Source organism: Carlito syrichta, unplaced genomic scaffold, assembly GCF_000164805.1.
Source record: "Carlito syrichta isolate Samal-C Ts95f unplaced genomic scaffold, Tarsius_syrichta-2.0.1 Scaffold308809, whole genome shotgun sequence".
NCBI classification, from domain to species: Eukaryota; Metazoa; Chordata; class Mammalia; order Primates; family Tarsiidae; genus Carlito; species Carlito syrichta.
This window is the reverse complement of record NW_007252905.1, coordinates 536,734-559,340: the sequence shown is the minus strand read 5'-3', so window position 1 is coordinate 559,340 and position 22,607 is coordinate 536,734. Positions and strand designations below refer to the sequence as shown.

Below are 22,607 nucleotides of genomic sequence, written 5' to 3'. Positions count from 1 at the left end.
AAAAAAAAAAAAAAAAAGAAATTAGATCTGGGTCTTCTGTGTGGTACTAAACTGCTACTTGATTTTTAGCAAGTTATCAGCCTCTTTCTCTCTAGTTCCATATTCTTAACAATAGATCAGTTAAAATTCTTTTGGCTTCAAAGAACAGAAAATCCAAATAAGATGGACTTAAAGTATGAAATCATTTATTGTCTATTTAAAAAGAAGCTTGTAAGTAGGTATTCCCAATTGATCCAGTTGTTTAGTGAGATCTTCAAGAATATTGTTATTGCTATTATTTGTTCATCTATTCAATGAATACTTGAGTGCCTACTTTGCATTTATTCTATTTATTAATATAACATTCATCATTGATTATTAATATTAGTATTTATTATTCTGTGGATACAAAGATAAAACTGATCTATCATTGAAGGGAAGACCAAGTCTGGGTACTTTAGAAGGCCGAAATGGGAGGATCACTAGAGCTCAAGAGTTCAGACCAGCCTAGTCAGCATAGTGAGACCTCATCTCTACAATCTATTTTTTTAATTAGCCAGGTATGGTGACATGTGTCTGTAGTCTCAGCTACTTGGGAGGCTGAAGTGGGAGGATTTCCTGAGTCCAGGAGGTTGAGGCTATGGTGAGGCATGATCATGCCACTGCACTCCAGCCTGAGCAACAGGTGAGACCCCAGCTCAAAAATAGAAAGAAAAAAAGAGAAAGAAAAAGGGAAGATCAAGACATAAAAATATATGGGCTTTGTGAACATGCCACTAAATCCTGTAAAACATTTATCTTTGCTAAATCTGCATACTTCATATTTAGACCCCTTTAAATTGTGATAAAATTTTCAGACATAATAACTCTACTTATGCTGTGGGCCATGATTGCAATCAAGCCTCATCAACAACTGTTCTGAATGCTTTCTTCTGATGTAGGTGACAGATCATGCAGATGGTAAACATGTCGTAGCCCAATTCCATGAATGGCAGGCCGGAATTGGACTGATCCTTTCTCGAGCTCGGAAACTTCCTATTGCCACAATATTTACAACCCATGCCACACTACTTGGAAGGTATCTCTGTGCAGCAAATATTGATTTCTACAATCATCTTGATAAGGTAAATAGTCCTTCCTCCCCTCTTCTCACCCACTCTCCTTTCAGATCACTGAAGCTGAAGGATAAGTATTGATCTTTATATTTCATCTGCCAACCAGATGGCAGAAATGCCCTTTTAACTAATGAGTATTCATGACGAAGCTTCCCCTGGGGTCACAACAACTCATATAGCTTAACTTTGTTCAGAGTGCAGTAAAGAGGTGAGAAGGCTGATTTCTGTCACATTTTGGAGCAATAGATCCAGATGATATGGTAGGAGTAAGATGCCCTGTGGACACAAGGTTGGACTCTGAGAGGCAGGCTGAGAACAAGAATTCTAGGCATATAAACTTGAACTGTGAGCCTTACTTCCTCTATCCTCCAAGTTAGCAATTGATTAAAAGTTGCATTATAGGTTGATAGGTAAACTTTTTCTTGGAACTTTGCACTGCAAAGGGGAAGGTTTTCTGGGGTGAAATAAGATAGAAGTTATTGAAAACAGTGATGTGGGTTCTTAGTGACCAAACAGTTATGTTTGCTCATTTTAGTATATTCTTTGATTCCATGACCCCCCAATTCAGTTTTGACTTCTTTCTTCTGTTTTCCATCAGTTAAATCAGATTAGTAAAAGTATGTCTTTTATATCATCATGTCAAAAATATTAAGAAAGTATTTAAGTATTATAAATTCAGACATTTTGCAGATTTGGTGTCTAGATTAACAATCAAATGATTTAACTTTGTAGGATTCAGTTTCACTATCAGGAAAATTAGGAAGTAAAAAGTTAATTTAGGATTCTATAAAACTCGTGTGTGTGTGTGTGTGTGTAAAATACATGAATAATACTCAGATAACGGTACTGGAAAATTATACTATTGTCTGAAAGACACTTCAAGTAAAAGAAAGTTTTTTCTTAAAAACTTTAACATCTACAAAGCAATAAATAGTACTGATGAGAGCTCCGTATAATGTCAGCCTAACCTAAAGGTCAAACTATAAACATAAGATGTACATTTAAAATAAAGTCACCAAGGAATTCAGAAATCCAGGAGATCAGGAAAGTTTCCTTATGGTGTATGATAGCAGTAGACTAATAAGAGAAAACCAGGAATCTGTGATAAGTTCAATAACCGTGTTTCCTCGAGAGGAGCAGACTTTGATTTTTGTGAAAGAAAAAAAATATTAAAGTGGCATGCTGAATATTTCATTTCAGAATACTTGAACCTTATATAGTAACAATTAGTTTAAAAAACAACTAATAATATACACTGTATATTCTTATTTGGTTCTAAGGAACAAGTGCTTTCAGTATATAATAATATATTACAACTTTATTCTTTAATAAAAGGTCAGTATTTATATCATACCATTTTCAAATATTATTACACAACTCCCCAATTTAAAGCCCCTCACTGGTTGAGATATTAAGCTTGGTCAGACTCCAGCCCACCTTTCTAGTAAAATGTTCTGTTCTGCAGAATGACTAGTAGATAAATAACAAGGAGTCAATAAGTAAGTTTTGAGTTACATTTATAATCATTTTTCACTATGGAAGCCCATATGCCCACACAAGGTTTGGAATTAGAGTGATATATAAAACACTGAATTATATACATGAAAGGTTTTTTAAAAGTTCTACATAAGGAATGTGTCATAGTTTATTGTTTGATGCTGGATCAGTAAGTTCTGACTCAGGTAAATACAAACAGGACAAACATAAGAATAAGTATAAAAGAATTCAACTTTTGTAAAAGAAGACAGATGGATCTATTTTACTCAACTGCTAACTGAAAACACTTTTTTGTTAATAGCCAATACACAAAAATTCTGATGTTAAAGTTTTTAGTAAAATGTATTAATTAAGAAAGTATTTTTACCATTTTTAGCCAGCATGTGAATTTTCTGAGAACCTCCAAGAAAAAGTTTCCAAGCTCATTGTTTTAAGCCCAACCATTGATGATTTATCCTTTAGACTATAATGACTAACTAGTGAATGCTTTTTTTTTTAAAGACCTTTGGTTTTATGTCTTTACCCCCTTTTTTCTTAGTAGGAACAGAATTTCCTGGATGGAAATCTAAGGACAGTGCCAGCTGGGATTAGAAATTCCGAAAGGAAGCCATAGACAATTATTTGATGGATTTTAACTCTGTCCTCTGACTAAATTTTCAGCTAGCCAACTTCAATTACAAGATTATTCTCCTCTGTCACTGGACTGAGTTTTCCTGGTTGACATATGCTTTACCCCATTCTTTGTTTTTGTGTACACATTATTCAGAATTCAATAAAAAGTTATAAGATGTATAAAAATGTGAGAAAGTATTGTCAAAAAAAATCAGGTTCAGATATGGTGTAGATATTGGAATTATCAAACAGAGATTTTAGCATACTATCCTAAATATGTGGAAAAATGGACAACATGTGTAAGCAGATAGGGTTTCTATAAAGTCATAGGCCTAAAAGATAAGGGAGATCCATGGGGACTGGGGAAAGGCAGAAACATGCCCACATGCCTCATTTCACCAAGACCTCTCCCTGGATCACCAGGCTCCCACTATCCTCCCCCTGCTTTGTTCTTTCCTTCAGAGACAAGGTTTTGTTCTGTCATCCAGGCTGGAGTGCAGTGGCGTGATCAGAGCTTACTGCAGCTTTGAACTCCATGCTCGGCTCTCCCCATGTATTTTTGTATGCTCAGTTTCCTCCCTTAGAAAATCTCTATTTCCTTCTCTAAAGGTCCAAATGTTAAATGTTACCTCATCTGTGAAATATTATTCTCTAGAATAACAACAATAATAGTAACTAATAATAACTGTAGCTAAAAGTTATTGAATACTTGCCATGAGCTAGGCACTTTAGAAATATTTGACATGTGATATCTCATTTGAAAAACTCAATGACATAGGAAATATTTCATACTTCTTTCCAGAGTAGTTTTTCTTTTTTCTTTTTTTTGAGTTGGAGTCTCACTCGGTCGCCCAGACTGGAGTGCAGTGGCCGCTCCTGGCCACCGCAGCCTCAATCTGCTGGGCTCCGGTGATCCTTCCGCCTCAGCCTTCCGAGCAGCCGGAATTACAGGCACACGCTACCACGCCCAGCTAATTTTTTGACTTTATTGTAGACATGAGGTCTCGCCCGCCCAGGCGGGTCTCGAACCCACGGGCTCAGGCAATCCACTCACCTCAGCCTCCCAAAGGCGCGGGATTACAGGCTGAGCCACTGAGCCCGGCTCAGAGTAGTTTATCTTAAATATAGGCTGTCTTTCTCACACCCATAGACAAATACTTTGAGCAGCTTTCCACTGTGTATGAAACAAAGGCTAATTTCCTAGTCTTATCTTTAGGGACTTCAGTGATCTGGCCTAATTATATCCTACCAGCCTCTGTCTCTCACATTCTACACCCAATGCTAGTCATATCAGATGTCTTGCTATTTTCTGCACATGCCATAGCATTTTCTATACTTGTTCTTTATGGCAGGTAATTTTTTAGCTCAAAATAACTTTCCCCAAATTAAATGTTTATGTCCCAGTACAAATGCTATTTTATTCATCCAACCAATTTGGAGATACAAAAATGAGTAAGTCTTGGTTCTTGAACTTGAAAATCTTACATTGCAGAGGTGATACTAACAATATGAACACTTATTTCACAGGATGAGATACTTTTCTTACCCCCATCTAGAATGAATTGTTAGGGTTCTGCTAAGACACTTGATAGGAATGTGACCTTGGACATGTTTCTTGACCTCTAAACGTTCAATTTCACCCTCTATAATATGAAGACAAGATGTGTGTCTCAGTGGATTATGATAATTAAATATGATAGCATGCTTAGTAGGGTACCTGAGACACAATGTTGAAGAGCTACTAATGACTTTTTTTCAATGAAAAGCACGGTGTTGATACAATGCCAGAAACTTTATATACCCTTTTTTCTTAGACACTGCTAGTTTCATATGCAACTATGTGAGATATAACATTCAGTGACTGAGTGAAATGGTAAAAACCCACAACTGTTGTCAATTATTTAAGTGATTGTTAGGGGTTTGGCTTTTTTTTTTTTTTTAAGGTAGGATACTCAGAATGATAGGTGATTGCATAATCTTACACACTATTTAATTAGAGTAACTGTACACTCTGAAATTATAAAGTGGAAGGAGTTATAAAACCATGGAAAAGCATTTATTTTTTTCTCTTTTTCAGTGAATTAAAGATGATAGTAATTATTCTTATTTTCAGTGTCAAGTTCAATGTCAACTTTATTTCATTGTTTATGGGAAAATATGATAAGGACCTCGGGAAAAGAGTTAGCTTAATATTTATAAGATGTGGGATAAGCAAAAATATAATTAAAATGCCAAAAATTCAAGAATTCTATGTTATTGCACAAAGATTCTTCCACTTACTTAGGAAGTTAAATAGCAATTTAGATGGAGAAATGAAGTAAATAATAATTTTTAAAGCAAAAGTATTTATGTATTTTAGTAATGGGTTTAATAAAAATTTGTCATTACTTTTTTATGATCATAAAATTTTGAATAGCCTTAAGGAAAGATAATTTGTGAAATACGAGTGTGTGTCTGTGTGTGTGTGTGTGTGTGTGTGTGTGTGTGTGTGTGTGTGTGTAGAAGGACTAGTGTAAGCAAATGTCTGTCTGTTTTTAACAGTTTAACATAGACAAAGAGGCTGGGGAAAGGCAGATTTACCACCGGTACTGCATGGAGCGAGCCTCTGTTCATTGTGCTCATGTATTCACCACAGTTTCTGAAATAACAGCAATAGAGGCAGAACATATGCTGAAGAGAAAGCCTGGTAATTATCCCTGAATTGTCACCTATCTTTCAGTTCCAAATGACATTTAGAGTGTGAGGATTTTGTGTATCTGGCATAAAGTAGTAATAAGAAGGAAACCTGCTTCCACAGTTACCACCCAGATCTTTGCTTGTATTTTAATTGTTGATTTCAGTAGATTTACAGTGAAAACAACACCAAGCTTATATCTGGAACATAGTAACTGTTCAATATGTTCTTTTTGGAATAAATGAGCTATGCTTGGAATATTCTGGGTATAAACTTAGTTGTTATATAATGATTTGATATGTATAAGCAGGCTAAGTTGATTCTTTTCTTTTAAGAAAATGAAAGCCAAAAAAAAAAATAGAAATTTGTGTGAGACAATTCAAATTCCACATTTTATATGCTTCATTAGGCCTGTTTGTTAGAAAACGGTTGTTTTATCTCTCCCCAGACCTCCTTGCAACTTTTTCTAGGGACTTTCCCTGACCCAACCATAGTTTGCAACGTGGAGAAATATAGCCATAAAATATGACCAAATCACCTGGCCAAGGCTGATTGGTCCAAAGGTAGACACCTGGAATAAGCCAGGCTATCCAGAATGCTTTTATTCAAATATGTCCTTTTGAACGCATTCTTGTATAGCAGAATGTCAGTTTTGAAGCTGTTGTAGTGTCCATTTTTCTTTTCTGTTGCTCTAGATACAAAGAAGGTTAAACTCCATAAAGTACGGTAAGAAACAGAAACAGGCAGAGAGGATCCTTTAGGTTCTTCACAATGACTTTAGATCATGGTAGAAAGTCATTTCTGAGGCCCAGCTAAATTCTTTATGTATGACACACCTGTGCCTTATTACTAAATTCCTCATGGCTCTACTTAAGCCAGTGTTAGTATGTTTCTATTATTTGGAACCAAATGGTCTTAATTAATATAGCCTCCTTGCTTAGTCTCTGTGGTCTTGTCTCTCGATGTCTTTCTTTCAGATACCAGTTGAATGTCTAGAGGAAGTATTTCAAGGCACTAGAACTGAAAAAATAAACAAAAAACAAAACAAGAATCTAAGTAATTTGAATAATGTCAGCATTCAGATCCTATGATATTCTTTTTTCTTTCCAAGGATTCTCTTGAATTCTTTTTCTCATGCCTTTTACAGGAGTTTCTCCATCAATATAATCATTTTCCTCTTAGAGCTTCCTTTTTTCCTGTCTACAGTAGCCTTTTCTGTGCTTACAAAAATGCTTTGTTTTTTCCTATTCTAAAATGAAAATTTATTTTGAGACCGCTGCTCTGCCAAATGTCTATACAATATCCTCTTTCCTCCTGCTGCTAAATACCTTGGAAGAATAAACCACAATTGCTATGTTCACTTACTCATTAGCTTCTTTCAACTCTGGCTTCCAACTTCCAACACTGACCAAAAGTTGATTTACCAAGAAATCACCAAATTCAGGGTTCTGTAATATTTTTTATGGTCCTTGACATTCCCTAGCATTTAAAGGTGGTGAACATCTCCTTTTTTTCCTTACCATGATACTGTACTTTCTAAGTTTTCTTCAGTATGATTTTTTCACGATGCCTCTAATAGTTTTTCTACTTTCTTTTATTTTTGAAAGTAGGTTCCAAAATTGTATTCTTAAATTGTTTTCTTAAAGATACAAGCTGCAAAGTAGTGGTCAAAAGTAGGAGCTTGGTGCCAAAACTGCCTGAATCCAGTGTTAAAAATGACTTTGTGCTGAATATGTTACCAGCTGTATGACATCGTAAAAGTTATTTAAGTTGTCTGTGCCTTTTCTGCATAATGTGGGTGAAAAACTTCTTATCTAGAATTGTTTCAACGATTTATTTATTCATTTATTTCTAACAGTCATTCCATGATGCTATGTTTCAATGATTTCAAGAGATAATACAAGGGAAAAACTCAGTTCAGTGCCCGGTCCGCTGTAAAAATTATTATATGCCAGCAATTATTACTTTGCATAGATAACTATCTAGATTTTCCTAAGTTTTTGTCTATATTATTGGCTTCCCACAAGCTAGCTTTACCTATCAGAAGTCCTATCAGAACTATAAACACCACAATCTAGTTCACTTCAGACTAGTGGTAGAATCATGTAGTAGCTTTGATGGAAATTGTGAAATCTCTGAAAACTTTGTGGCTCAAGATGGTCGATGAACTTTTAGTAGATCATTAAACATATAAACCTTCCCAAGAGCATTCTAAAAGAAAAACTATCATGTAGCATAACTATGACTTTGTATTCTCTAGGTTTTCTTGAAGTCCTCCCCAGTTAAAAGTACAATCACAACTAAGATGCTAAGGGTTCAGCTCCAGAGCTAGAGGCAAATGTTGGCTGACTCAAAAGTTTGCATGAGAACAGATGGTTTTAAAAACACCACCATACATAAATTGGCAAAGGCCCATTTATTACTCTGTTTTAATGTTTTTGCCATAAATTTGACTCTGCATAATTTCTGATGTTGAAAAGATGATATGTTGTTTAAAATATTGGAGAGAATGCAGTGTTACAATTTTACCAATCACAAATACATGGTTGAATATAATATATACCCTAAGTGTCATATGTTGCTTTTTTTCCAATTTGTCATTTGTCCTATAGTTACTTATAGTTTTACAATTATTGACTTTTGAGACCATGTTAATTCCTTAATACAACCTGTAGCTACCACCATTTTTTAGTCAATGTTTTTGCTTTGAGTTGGCATTGCCTAACATAAGAAAGGTGGATGACACTGATGTTGTCTTTTACTTGGGAACAATAGCAAGAAATTAGTAATCAGTGTTGCTTCTGAGAGGAAGAAAAACTTGGGAAATCAAAGTAGAAGGGAAACTTTATATATTTTGAAATTTAAATGTTGTATAAATAGGACTCATGTAAACTAATTATATAATGAATTAATTATTCTTAAATGAACTAATTAATCAATTTAATTTAAATAATACACTTAAATTTAGAGTAATACCAACTATAGAGTAAAATCTCTCATATATTGTAGTACAGAAAACATTGAAAGAATTATTTAAACTCAATTTGTAATGATTAAATTCTAGATAAATACTTTTACTCTGGAGACAAAGCTATAGTTTTAATTATGTCACTATGTAAGAGTATCCATAAAATTCCATATCTGACATTGAGGCATAAAAATATTTTTAAACCTTATTTCTTAGACCATGTAGAGATAGTGGTATGCTAAAATCAGCTCATACTTGCTCACAGGAACCAATGGTTAATTAAACTTCAGGAAATTAGTGAGTTGATTGCTAAACACAGCCATTATTAAAAATTAAATTATATGGCTGGGTTCGGTGGCTCAGTCTGTAATCCCAGCACTTTGGGAGGCCGAGGTGAGTGGATTACCTGAGCACGTGGGTTCGAGACCAGCCCAAGCAACATGGCAAGACCTCGTCTCTACAATAAATCAAAAATTAGCCGGGCATGGTAGTGCATGCCTGTAGTTCTGGCTACTTGGAAGACTGAGACAGAAGGATCACCAGAGCCTAGCAGTTGACCTTGGGGTGGCTGTGAGTATGCCACTGCACTCCAGCCCCAGCAATGGAGTAAGACTCCAACTCAAAAAAAATTTGTAATTAATTTATATAAAATTATAATTAAATGCCTTTATAAATATTACAAATACATCACTTCCTAATTATTTTATTACATTTTGCTGTGATATATGCTCTTAGGTTATATACATACCGGGATGCCAAAAAAAAAAGTATGCACATTTTAGGAGACGTTATCTATGTATTACTTTTTGAAGTACTTTCAGAAGTGTCTGGATGCTTCTGGTAACCACTTTGAGAACCTCTTGAAATTGCAGAAGTCATGTGGTATATATTGAGAACTACAATTTTACTACAATTTTTCCTTTCTTAAAATGTGTATACATTTTTTGGCATCCTCCATATATATACATACACACTTATACATATATAATATACATATACATATATAATATACATATTGTGTGTGTGTGATGAAAATACTATAATATTGTTACTACACATTTTTTTCCAACTCTGCTTTCATGTTGGTAACTTGAAATCGTCATGGTGGGAGTATTTATACCACAGAAATAGGTAAATACTCTCTCTCTCTGTCTCTCTTTTTCTTGGAGTGCTGTTTGTTAAACTTTATCAGCATACTACTGCATATAACCCAGTATGTGTAATATTATTTGGCACTATAAATATGGATATAAGAAGACTTCATTGACTTAATTCTGTAGGCTTATAAACTTGGACAATTCAGACACATCTTTTATTTTTCATTTTTTTTGAAACAATTTTTAAAATTTCAGAGAATTTTTAGTCGTAATAAACTGGTATCCATATAAATCCTTGCCTTCTATATCTTTTCTTATTATACAGCTGCATGACATAAGGGTGCAGACTCAAGAGCCAGGCTGCCTTTGTTCTAAATCCTACCTCTGTTACTTTGTAGTTACTTGACCTTGGGCAAATGACTTAACTCTCTTGAGGCCAGTTTCTTCATCTGCAAAATGGGAACAACAAAAACAACTTACTTCATACAGTTTTATGAAAATGAATATTTGTCAAGTAAAATAGGGTCTGGCACAAAGTAAGTCCTATGTAAATTATGTAGAAAGATTAATACATTTTAAAAGGTAATTGTCATACTATTTTAACCACACTATACAGTTCATCTAGAAATTATTCATGTGAAAGCTTTCTCTGGAAATGCCCAATCAGTAAAACTCATAAAAATCAGTACTTTTTTTTGTTGCAGACAATGACAAAGATTTCATGGCACTATTTCAAGAGAATAGTCAGCTAAATGTAAATGAATCTTCAGAATGACATGACATGCTTATTCTAGTTCAACTCTTCATTGCAAAAATCTTCAATGCCATATGCTAAATTTTTTTGCATAGCTGCTTCTCCTCCTCCTTCTCCTCCTCTTCATCCTTCTTCTTGTGTTTTCCTGATAAACCAAATATGGTAATGCATGTATTCAATTCAGTAGGTAGTTTCTATCATGTTTTCTGAGTAGTCTCCCTCCTTCTTGTCACAGAGTCCAATATTCAGAAAAGCAAGAATGTCTTTTTGCCTGAGCAACAAAATCTTCTGGACGGAGTGAATCAGTTGTATTTGAAATGGGCAATTAGCATGAAGAAACTAGAAATAAAAATCAGAAATAAAGGACTGCCTTTCCGACTTTTCAAATGTACAGAAGATTTTTCACACACTTATGGAAAACAAGATGGCAGGAGGCAGTTTAATGCACGGGTTGAGGACACACATGAGGGGACAGACTGCATAGATTCTGCTTTCACTTACCTGCTGTATATTCTTGGACAGGGTCTTTAGCAACTCTATGCCTCAGTTTCCATCTCTGAAAATGCAAATAAGGACACCTACTCCATTGACTGTTGCAGGGATTAAATGAATTACATCATAAAGCCTTCAGAGCAATGCCTGGTACACATAAGCAATCAATAAATGAAGATGATCATATTATTATTGCTATTGATTAGATTGTTTCATTGTACCAATCATTCATTGACACGTTGGTCAAGTACTCTTGATTTCCTATTTCCACCAAAAGAGTGGATTTGAAGTCGTATGGATTTTAAATTCTATGATAGTTAGAAACTAGAAATGTTAATTGACATCCAACTTTATAGATTTAAATACCCTTTTTTTCCTACAATGGTGTTCGCTCTTAAAATAAAATTTTCATAATGATTTTGTTTGCTTTTCCAGACGTAATTACTCCAAATGGCTTGAATGTTAAGAAATTTTCAGCAGTACATGAATTTCAAAATCTACATGCCATGTACAAGGCCAGGATCCAAGATTTTGTTCGAGGTCATTTCTATGGGTATGCTTTTCTTTACTGATCTTTGGTAGAAATAAAACAAGGTTGTAATAGTAAATGTTTATTTTTCCTAGCTCCCTTTGTACTCTGACAGAATTTATGTGTACGTTTTGTTGCTGTATTTCGTTTGTAACTGTTTTGTTTTGTTTTGTTTTAGACATCTTGACTTTGATCTTGAAAAGACTTTGTTCCTTTTTATTGCTGGGAGATATGAGTTTTCAAACAAAGGAGCTGACATCTTCCTAGAAGCCTTGTCCAGGCTAAATTTCTTGCTGAGGGTAAACAAAAAAGCTCTAAGACATGGTACAATGCTCTTGTGGGGAGGATTTTCTTCTGTGGGAAGTAAAGAGTTTTCTAGCTTCTTTAATAGTTTTCAAAAGAATATATAATTTTGAAGACTTAAAATGATAACCTTACTGTAAAAATAGCTTCAACTGGCCAGGCACAGTGGCAAGCCTGCAATCCCAGCACTTTGGGAGACCAAGGCAAGAGGACTGCCTGAGCCCAGGGGTTCAACACCAGCCTGGGCAACATGGTGAAACCTCGTCTCTACAATAAATTAAAAAATTAGCTGGGCATGGTAGTGAGCGACTGTAATTCCAGCTACTTGGAAGGCTGAGATAGAAGGATCACTTGAGGCCAACAGGTCAAGGCTGCAGTGGCCATGAGCATGCCATTGCACTCCAGCCTGAGCGACAGAGTAAGACTCCATCTCAACAAAAAGAAAAAGAAAAAAAAAATAGCTTCAACCTTTCAATTTACATATTGGAATTACAACATTGTTCACTTGTGTATTTGTCTATGTTGTCAAAGTATGGTTTTTTTAGATCATTATGCTATACTATTATGTGTGCTATGTTTTAAGAAGTCATTGTAACATCCCTTTCCCCCACATGAACTCGTAATCGAGAGATAAATATAGAGAAATCAAACAAATGAAGAGCAAAATATCACTTTTAAAAAACCAGTGAAGACTATAATGGAAGATATGTCTTGGATATATTACAATAACTTTTCTAATACTGAACCTTGGCATTATACTTAGCCATCTAATAACAGTCAGCTCTGGCTATCACCATTCTTCCACAACTGAAGCAAGTCTTCAGAGTAACATGTGCCTTATTACTGGCAACCAAACATGACAATGCTAGCTCTCTGTAGAACAGGGAAGACACACAGCAACTCAATTCCCCCCAACTCAACAGTCACACCTCCTCCCTAGATTGAGAGTCTCAATGTGTTAAACTAGGAGACGTCTCACCACATGAAAACATGAAGGAGAGAAAAGTAGGTTCTTCATTGCAACAATGTAGAATCATTTTTTTCTCAGAAAGGTGGGACTTAAAATAGGAAAATGTCACAGTTATTGGTTAAAGTTATTGGTTTATATTCGAATCCCATCACATAAAAATATAGAATAAATAACAGGAAAAGCAGGATACTAGTGTAGAAGTTCATCCTTATTAAGATACTGAGATGAAGTAAACTTTCCTGAACTCTGTACTATTCTTCAGTTAAGTTTTTATTTCTTGGTTGTAGAATTATCCTTGTCTTAGAGCAGACATTGTACTAAGTATGCAAAAAGATTTACTAAAAACATAAAAAAGGAAGCAATACATTAACAAAAAAAGTGAGTCTGCAAAATAGAACTGAAGGCCAAAAAGATTATTCTAGAATAAAATTATTTCATATTTCCTAGTATGCATCCATTCAACAAGCTTTATGGATAGACCCACAACTATATCAAACATATATCACGCTTAAAGACATTAATAAATTTATCCAATTATTAAATATTTACTTTATTTTTAGATGTATAGAAAAAAACCTATTTATATTATACTAGACAGCAAAGATAACCGCAATACTTGGAGAAGTTAAAGAAGGCATTCTCTTTCCACATAATGTAGTTATTCTTTGATAGCACATTGACTATACCTGGGATGATTTTCCTATTCTATGCTTTCTGTAGATTTCCTGAATAGAAAGTCAGCCCTAGAGAGCAGAGGCCACAGAGTAGATAGTAAAGTGCTCCACATTTGAGATAGTCAATTATTTTCAGAGCATGTGAGCATTCCTATGTTCATGGCTTTTGTGTGTGTGTGAGAAAGAGAATACAGAATTTATTGAGAGGACAGAAAATCTCCCACAGTAGGAGGGGACCCGAAGGGCTTACTCCACATGTTCATGGTTTTAAGTGAGTTTATGTTTTCCTTCTGACAGATGCTTAAGGTGTCATTTTTTTTTTTTTCTGAGATGCTAGGCCAATGGTATTCATGGAAAAAGAAAAAATGGATTTTAGAGTTTTGGTCTAATGATATTTAAAAACATCATTTTCAAAGTTTAAGGTCCATCTGTTATACTTTTTATTTATCTTTGATAGTTGACTCTGTTGTGTTTTCTAATCCCTCATCAGATGCATAAAAGTGACGTCACGGTGGTGGTGTTTTTCATTATGCCTGCCAAGACAAACAATTTCAATGTGGAAACCCTGAAAGGACAGGCAGTGCGAAAACAGCTATGGTAATCTCATGCTCTGTGAATGTTCTCAAGCAATAAGTATAAAGAGATTTTTTTTAAGTCTCTGATATATCACCTTGAACTTTATTTTTTTCCTTGGGATTATTATAAGACAAATGCTTCTTGGTTCTCTACTCATTGTGCTACTATATTAGCTTATATAATATGTATCACATCATAGATGCCACTATAATTTTGGAAGTTTTCATGGAAAGAACAAACCTCTATAGAAATATTTAAAGATGGGTCAATTATTTTTTAACTTTTTTGGTGGAAATCTAGAAACATATGCTAAAGTAAAGAGACTAGTGTAATAACCCCCTGCATACGCATAGCCCAGATTTAGCAATTATCAACTAATTTCTGTCTTCTTACATCTATACCCCCATCTGCCCCATACCCTGCTCTCTACTCTGATTATCATCAAGCAAAAAAAGTTAAGCCTTTTGGGCTGCTCAGAGTGTTTTGTTGCCTTAGTTCTGGAGATTTAACTTAAGCTGAACTGGCAAGTAATAAAATAAAAGAAGAGGCTACTTAAAAAAAAAGACCTACAATTTCAAAGAATATTGACAAAGGAATGGCATTGGTATAACAAATAAAGACTTAGAATTGTGATACTGCTTCAATGACAAATCTTTGTATTTCAAACAGGGATATTGCACATTCTGTGAAAGAAAAGTTTGGAAAGAAACTCTATGATGCGTTGTTAAGGTAAGTGCTTGGAATTCATAAAAATTTAGAACTTCACTATTCAAACTTAACAACTTAGACACTGTAGTGTATTATTTTGTTCCAAATATAAAGGAATTAGTAGCCTTTCATGATGTGGTATGTCATGTGAGCAGTGCTTTATCCTTATATATTGATTAAATCTATATTGATAATAAACATTATTTATTAAAATAAATGAAATATTAAAATATATAGTCTGATGCTTAGGAAGCACTGGATTAGTGCCAGATGTTTTATTATTATTATCATTGTTTTCCCCACAGAGGAGAAATTCCTGACATGAATAATATTTTAGATCGAGATGATATAACGATTATGAAAAGAGCCATCTTTTCAACTCAGGTAATGAGGTAAAAAGTGCTCATCATTTCCCATAGGTATTAAAATCAATATAAATTAATATTTTAATGTATTTGAATATGGTAATTCAGAACATTTTTAGAGCTGAGAGCTAGAAAAAATATTCTTATATAGTCACTTAAATAATGACTTTGTATGTTTTTTCACGAGTGGTTTCAAGGGTTTCTTTTACAAATCTCATGAAACGTGTCTTTCTATTCACTTGCAAAGTGCTTTTGGAATCAATATATTTAACTGAAAAATTGTGAATAGCAACAAAAAATTCCAATTTTTTCCAAAAACCTAGAACTTGAGTCACAGTAGAAAACATGTGCATGTTTCTCAGCCAAATAGGATTCTTGCAAAAATGTAAAACAAATGAGTTAGACATACACTGAAAACTGAGGTATCAAGTATGGGAGAAAAGCTCTGCTAACTGAAATCGGCAAAGTTCATTTTGAGTCAAGACTTCAGGATACCTTTATATTCCAAATAAGTTTCAGAAGCAGTCAGTCTAGGTCTTTCATACAGTAGCTATGGGTGAAAAATGAGAGTTTTGTGTAATTAAAGTATATAAAGGAAGTTCGTCAACCCATTATCTTCCTTTGAAACACACACAATTTAATCATTGTTAGTGTCATCTCAAAAGACTGAGCCCTTAAAGGTTGGACGAAATGTCAATAACCTATTGTTGAAATTAGTCACACTTATTAATTCTTGCCACAACTGACCTTTCCTTCCTTCTCTACTTCAGCGACAGTCACTGCCCCCAGTGACCACTCACAACATGATTGATGACACCACCGATCCAATTCTCAGCACAATTAGACGGATTGGACTTTTCAACAGTCGTGCAGACAGAGTCAAGGTAGAACTAATTGTTCATGTAGGGTACTTCAAAATTATATAAAATATAGTTTTAGAGAATGTATCAGATGCTTCCTTTAGCTGTTTTTACATCTACCATAAATATTTTAAATATTTCTAAAGAAAATTAATTCAGTTACTTGGCATCATTCTTGAAAATGGAGGCATATTAATGGCTTTGAGTTATAATTCTAGCATTTGTTTTCATTTTACAATACAGTCAATAAGCATAAGGAAATTACTTTTTAGTGATACCAATAAATTCCAAGAATTACTTGAATGAAGAAATTCTGATATTAACATAAATTATGTTTGTTGCTTTCTGATAAAGTTCAACTTAAGGGGATACTATAAGAAGTTTCCAGTCGGGCTCGGTGGCTCAGCCTATAATCCCAGCGCTATGGGAGGCTGAGGTGAGTGGATTGCCTGAGCCTGCGGGTTCGAGACCCGCCTGGGCAACTTGACGAGACCTCATCTCTACAATAAATCAAAAAATTAGCCGGGCATGATAGTGCGCACCTGTAGTTCCAGCTATGGAAGGCTGAGGTGGAAGGATCGCCGAAGCCCAGCAGGTCGAGGCTATGGTGGTGGGAGTGGCCACTGCACTCCAGTCTGGGTGACAGAGTGAGACTCCAACTCAAAAAAAAAGAAGTTTCCAGTTTCAGAGAATGTGGCTAATGATGTTTTTGTGTAATTTTCTCTAGACCAATTTATTCTTTTGACTTGGGTTTCTGCAATGACTCGACACAATGTTAGTTGTGAGGGCATTTTATGAATAAGACCTGGTTTCTGCTACTGTGTAGCTTAATATCCCTGATATTTACTGAGGACCAGCTATATTCCAGGCATGATTCTGGGTGTGGGCAACAGTGAGGAACATGTAAACAGACTATTGCTTATCTCTACTCCATTCACTAGTGCTCAAGATCAAATCCCCACAAGCTTTTATCAAAGTTTTCAAGGCCTGCCATTTTCCTTTTTTTCTTTCACTTTTAGCAGATGACCTGAGAATTCAATGAGTTATGAACTCCTCCTATGTCCTTCCATGCCAGCTTCAAATATAAATTTTTTCCCTTTCTTTCAGGTTCTTAGGTCTGTTCTAGGATCACCATCTCTCCCACATTCTTAGAAAACTTGTTCTATTCATTTACCTTCTCTTCTGTTGTAGATTTCTTTCCTAACACTAGCTCCTTAAAATATTTTAAAATTTTTCCACATTAAAAAAACAAAGAAACAAACTTGGCCTTAACTTGTTTCGTTTTGATGTTTTGAAATAAAAACAAAAATCTTTCCTACTCTCCTTTGCAAAACTTCTTAGGAAAAAAAAGTCTGTTCTTAAATCTCCCATTTACTCCTTAACATAAGTTTGAGTGGATGTAGTAGAGGTCGATAAGTTAAAAGCCTACTGCAATAGTAGAGAGGTGAGAGGTGAAGAGGGTTCCTTTCAAAGCCCTCTCCAGAAGTGCTGGAGAGAACAGAATGATGGGAAAGACAGTTGCATGGAAAAAAGTTTACACTTAGTAACCAATGGACAATAGGAGTGAGAAAGAGAGGAGGCAGGAATACTATATTCCTGGCTTCAATATTTAATTAATATTTTCTAGAAATCAAGGAAAGTATTTAGCATAAGCTGGTTTAAGGATCATGTCATGAATAGAGCTTAGCTGTAATGGACTGGGTTAGAATTATGTATGAGATAATTCAGCTTGAGATGTGTTTTTGTTTCTAATTTTTTCTTTTAAAGATGCGGGCACAGTTCAAGGTTAGGTTTACAAATGTTCATTATGCATATATCTTGTTGATGAGGTGTGCCTCCCCCTCACCAGGCAGTTTCCCATTACTGCCAATCCCTTTCTTATAGTATTGTGATAGTTGTTTAAGGTCCACTTATGAGTGAGAACATGTGATACTTGGTTCCTTGTTTCTGTGATAGATTACTCAGTATGACAGCCAGCTTGAGATGTTTAATAGGTGTTTGGAAAACATAGTTACAAGAGCAACTACCAAGGGAGCTGTAGGTGCATGGGCAGCAGTGAAGACCAGGGAATGACGACCTTGATGCTCTCAAAAAACCGGTTGCAAGAGTAAAGTATCCATCTACGAAAACCTCAGAATTTGAGAGAAGATTAGAGAAAGAAAAGTCGTGGGAGGAAAGAATGAGCAGAAAATTAGAAGAGAAAAATATCTCAGAAATCAAAGTAGGAGAAAGTTTAATAATGTTAGGAATCACTCATAATTCAGCATTAAATAACACAAGCAGTTTATAAAATGTTCCATGAATTTTTATAGCAAATATATTCACACACACACACACACACACACACACACACACACACACACAGGCATATGCCATAGAATTATGACTATGACTGATGACTGATTTTTCTTTTCTCATTTGTGTTTCTACATTTCTGAAATTCTATACCTAACACATTGCTACATCCCTGAAAATGCTGGGATGTATCCATCAAGGGTGTACCATCCTTTGTATTTTTCAGTAGAATTGGATGCACAGAGATCTATTCTTCACTGATGAGTGTGTCAGCACTAACTTGGACTCATTCTTATGTAGTTTTCCCTAGATTGGTCCATCTCAATTTTTTGTCTCTTGGAAAGGAACAAGGAAAGCCTGTTATTTCCCTGTACATTTATGTTTTTCTTGGAACCTTTTTTTGTTATACGTAACCTAAATCTGTGGATCTTCTGCTGAGGATCTGGTGCCTGACACATGCTATGTACAATAAATAAAAGCAGAAGTAAGGGAAGAATGGGTGATGATGGAGGAAAAAACAAGTATAGGTTATGAGGCTGGCAATAATTTATTTTTCTCTTGTTCTTGGAAACCTGAAACTGGAAGGATTCATGGAACTGGAAGCACTGAAGGAATAATGTCTTGCTGATCTATGTTTAAAAAACTGTTCTATATCAGTTAAACAATTTTCAACAATACCTTATTTCCTAAACATATTAAACACTTTCCTACCTCTGTGTTTTTGCTGATGTTATCATCTCTTTCTGAAATACCCTTATCTGTCATCCTAGCAATTCCTTGGGACTCTAACCTAAAAGTCATTATTTTCTTGCACCTTTCCTTAATATACACTTCTCTACTTGTTTCCCAAGATACTTTCTATCTACTGCAACTATAGGAATTATCCATTACATTGTATTTTAAATTTTTTAATGTATCAATTTATTCAGAAAGACTGTGAGTTCCTTGAGGCAGTGATAATATTTCCTGTGTGTTGTCTCTTGCTGGGTTATCTGAGAAGCAGATGCCAAGGCAGGATTAGATATGCAAATGATTTGCTGAAGAGAGAACAGGAAGGAAGGATGAGGTAAGAAGAACCACTGACTGCAGCCCAGTTCTAAAACCTTTCCTTCTGTCCTCCCTTTCTTCCTTTCCTTCTTCCCTCCTTCCCTCTCTTTCTTCCTTCCTTCCTTTTACCTTCTTTTCTTTTTTCCTTCCTTCTTTTTCAGAAAGGAAAGTCAAATGTACTTGATAAAAAACTAGAATTAATACAAATTATCTAACAAACAACAAATATAGATACAGTAGCAGCATTTGTAGTGACTCACAAAGAGAAAAAGCAGTGGTCTAAGACTGTAAAATATGGCTTGTCAGTTAATGAAAGAATACACAAACACACACATAACCACACGTGCATGCATGTGTACTCATTGAAATAAAAACAAAAATTGTTTTCAACAGCACAATCTATGGCTAAAACAAATTCAGAATTATTTTACAATGCTTTCTTTCTTAATACAAAAAGTGTCTGATGTGTGTGTATGTGTGTGGGTAAAATGGTTTACTATTACCTTATTTTTAATATATTAGTGTTACTACATACAGATTTCCTGTATTCAGCAACCTTTCTATTCTGTTTTACCTTCATACCTTCTACTTTCCAAAACAGTTTTAGGTTGACAGACAAATAGGTGACTTATTTATAAGTAATTGAATGCAATGGTTTTAATGGGGATTTCTATTAATAGAGATCCCCCTTGCAAAAGTTGCCCATTAAAGAAATCAACCATTGGACAGCAGTGGGCTGGCACTAGTGCTTGTCTCTGCTAATCCTATAGGCTAGTAACAGCTGCTGCAGTAGAGGGAGGCAGTTGAAGTTGTCCTGGGCAGCGAGACCTCATCTCTACAATAAATCAAAAAAATCAGCTGGGCGTGGTAGCGCATGCCTGTAATTCCGGCTACTCGGAAGGCTGAGGCGGAAGGATCGCCGGAGCCCAGCAGGCGAGGCTGCGGTGGCCGGGAGCGGCCACTGCACTCCAGTCTAGGCGACAGAGTGAGACTCCAACTCAAAAAAAATAAAATAAAATAAAATAAAGATCCCTGAGGCCAAGATCTCTCAAAGGAAATCTAAGCTGTATTTTCAAGGGCTGCCAGATCCATAAGGAAGGCCGTAGGTTAAGTCCTTAAGTTCTGTAATCACACTGTCTGGTTTTAAATCCCTACTGCTTATTCAATTTGAAAGTTCACTAAAAAACAAAACAAACAAACAAAAAAAACAAGAAATACTTCAGGCCCCAACTTCATCTGTACCTAGACCACTCATGTACCCAATCCTAACTTGTACCCCAAACCTTAAATAAAATAAAATAAGATAAAAGTGCTTCTTGTAAGAAAAAAAAGTTCCCTTAATCTGCTTATACGTTCGTCTTTAGTCTTCTCATTTGTAATTGGTGATAACCCCCCATGCATAAAATTGTAAGGATTCTATTTAAAAAAATAAGTGCTGCACCTAACACAGTACTTGGCATATAGCAAATGCATAATAAATACTAGCTTTTATTTGTACTAAGTCCACTATCTGGCACATGAGGAGTACTCAATAATTTTTAGAAGACAGGCATGGATAGAGTATTGTGAGAGTAGAAGAAAGTAGATTTACCTTTGCCTGCAGGATGTGATATGATGTTTTATAAAAGAGGTGACATGTTAGCTAGATCTTGATTGATGAGCAAGAGTTTATTATGCAAATAACAAGAGAGAGGGCTCACCAGAAAGAGAAAAAAGGAGGTGAAAAGACATTCAGATATCAAAGTACATGACTTGTGTAGGGTGAATTGAGAAGGAAGTTTGTCTTATACAAATTATGGTTTTTGCAGTTCAACTCATGAATATTTGAAATGTTCATTTATTTCATAAGGCAACCACACACACACACACAAAAATAAAAACACAACAACTTCCTGACCTTTACTACGTACTCAAAGCACTGAGAGAAACTTCCATCCATTGAGAATTAGGTATTTTATTTTATTTACATAAATTTTTAAAAAGTTGACAGTAACTTAGGCCTGTGCCAATCTAATCACCTGCTTATTTATGGGACTCTATAGAATAGTTCTTAACTCTCAGAGTATATTAATAAATTTTTTATATGAAAATCACATTTGACTCAGCAAGAATTGCAGATTGTATGGAATTTGAATTTATTCATCATCTATCCTGCCTTCGAGGTGTGGAGTGGTGAGGAAAGCCCAGACCACAGATTTCAGGTCTCAACCCTGAGCTGCCACTATGTGAAAGTAAACTGACTTCCTAAGACCTTACTTTCCTTCTTGGATAAATGGAATCAGACAGGTTTTTGTTTTGTTTTTTTCCTATTGATTTAGGGCCCACTGTGAGCCAGGAGGTTGGCTTGGGGCTTCTGAATACAGGATCTCATTTAATCCTCTCTCTAACCTTGAGCTGACCTCTAACATCCCTTCCTCATCTCTGGATTTCAGCAATTGATGGTTTTAGGGCCAGAGCAGCTGTTTTCTTATTTTAGTTATGCTGTCATTCTGTTTGGCTGAGAATAGAATGAATGAGCTATGGTGTTTTCATGATCCAAAATGGGCTTTGGAGAGAACGACTCTTCCTAAGCTTGGAAATTCCAAAGTAGACACAATGCTTTTCAAATCCCCTTTCCTTGTTCTTTGCCAAGAGAGTACAATAGGTTACCAATTTGATGATTGCCCAGTTACAGGATCTGTGTCTTTTGTCTCTTTTTCTACTGCAGTACTTTGCACACAATAGAAACTCATATCATGTTTTATGGGGAAAAATATTTTATTCACTTACTTTGCCATTTGGTGATTTTTGTAACTAAGTCTAATTCTTCTCCTATTTATGCATCCACTGAGATATAACTAATTCTTGTAATGTCCTTGTGGATCAATATGTTAAAACTACTCATTAAAATGAAGACTTTTTTGTTTTTCACTTTAATATTTGGCATATAGTGAGATTATAAAGTGATAAAATTAACAATTTAATGGCTCTCTTTAATCTTAGTTTCTTTATTCATCATAAAATGCTGCTAAGAGTAAATGAAGAAATATATATGAAAATTAATAATAATATATAAAGTGATATACAGATATGATTGTTGCATATACAAGTAA

General features: G+C 35.0%; 1 protein-coding gene across 2 annotated transcripts in view; it reads left to right on the top strand.

The window, feature by feature from the left end:
- The window catches only part of GYS2 (glycogen synthase 2), a 54,108-nt gene that overhangs the window by 16,693 nt on the left and 14,808 nt on the right, over window positions 1-22,607 (top strand). For both annotated transcript variants that reach the window (XM_008065833.2, XM_021716421.1), the window contains 8 exons: window positions 921-1,103; window positions 5,745-5,889; window positions 11,624-11,741; window positions 11,896-12,016; window positions 14,155-14,261; window positions 14,910-14,969; window positions 15,254-15,332; window positions 16,084-16,197. In XM_008065833.2, coding sequence (XP_008064024.1) covers window positions 921-1,103; window positions 5,745-5,889; window positions 11,624-11,741; window positions 11,896-12,016; window positions 14,155-14,261; window positions 14,910-14,969; window positions 15,254-15,332; window positions 16,084-16,197 — 927 coding nt within the window. The remainder of the gene's footprint in view (window positions 1-920; window positions 1,104-5,744; window positions 5,890-11,623; window positions 11,742-11,895; window positions 12,017-14,154; window positions 14,262-14,909; window positions 14,970-15,253; window positions 15,333-16,083; window positions 16,198-22,607) is intronic.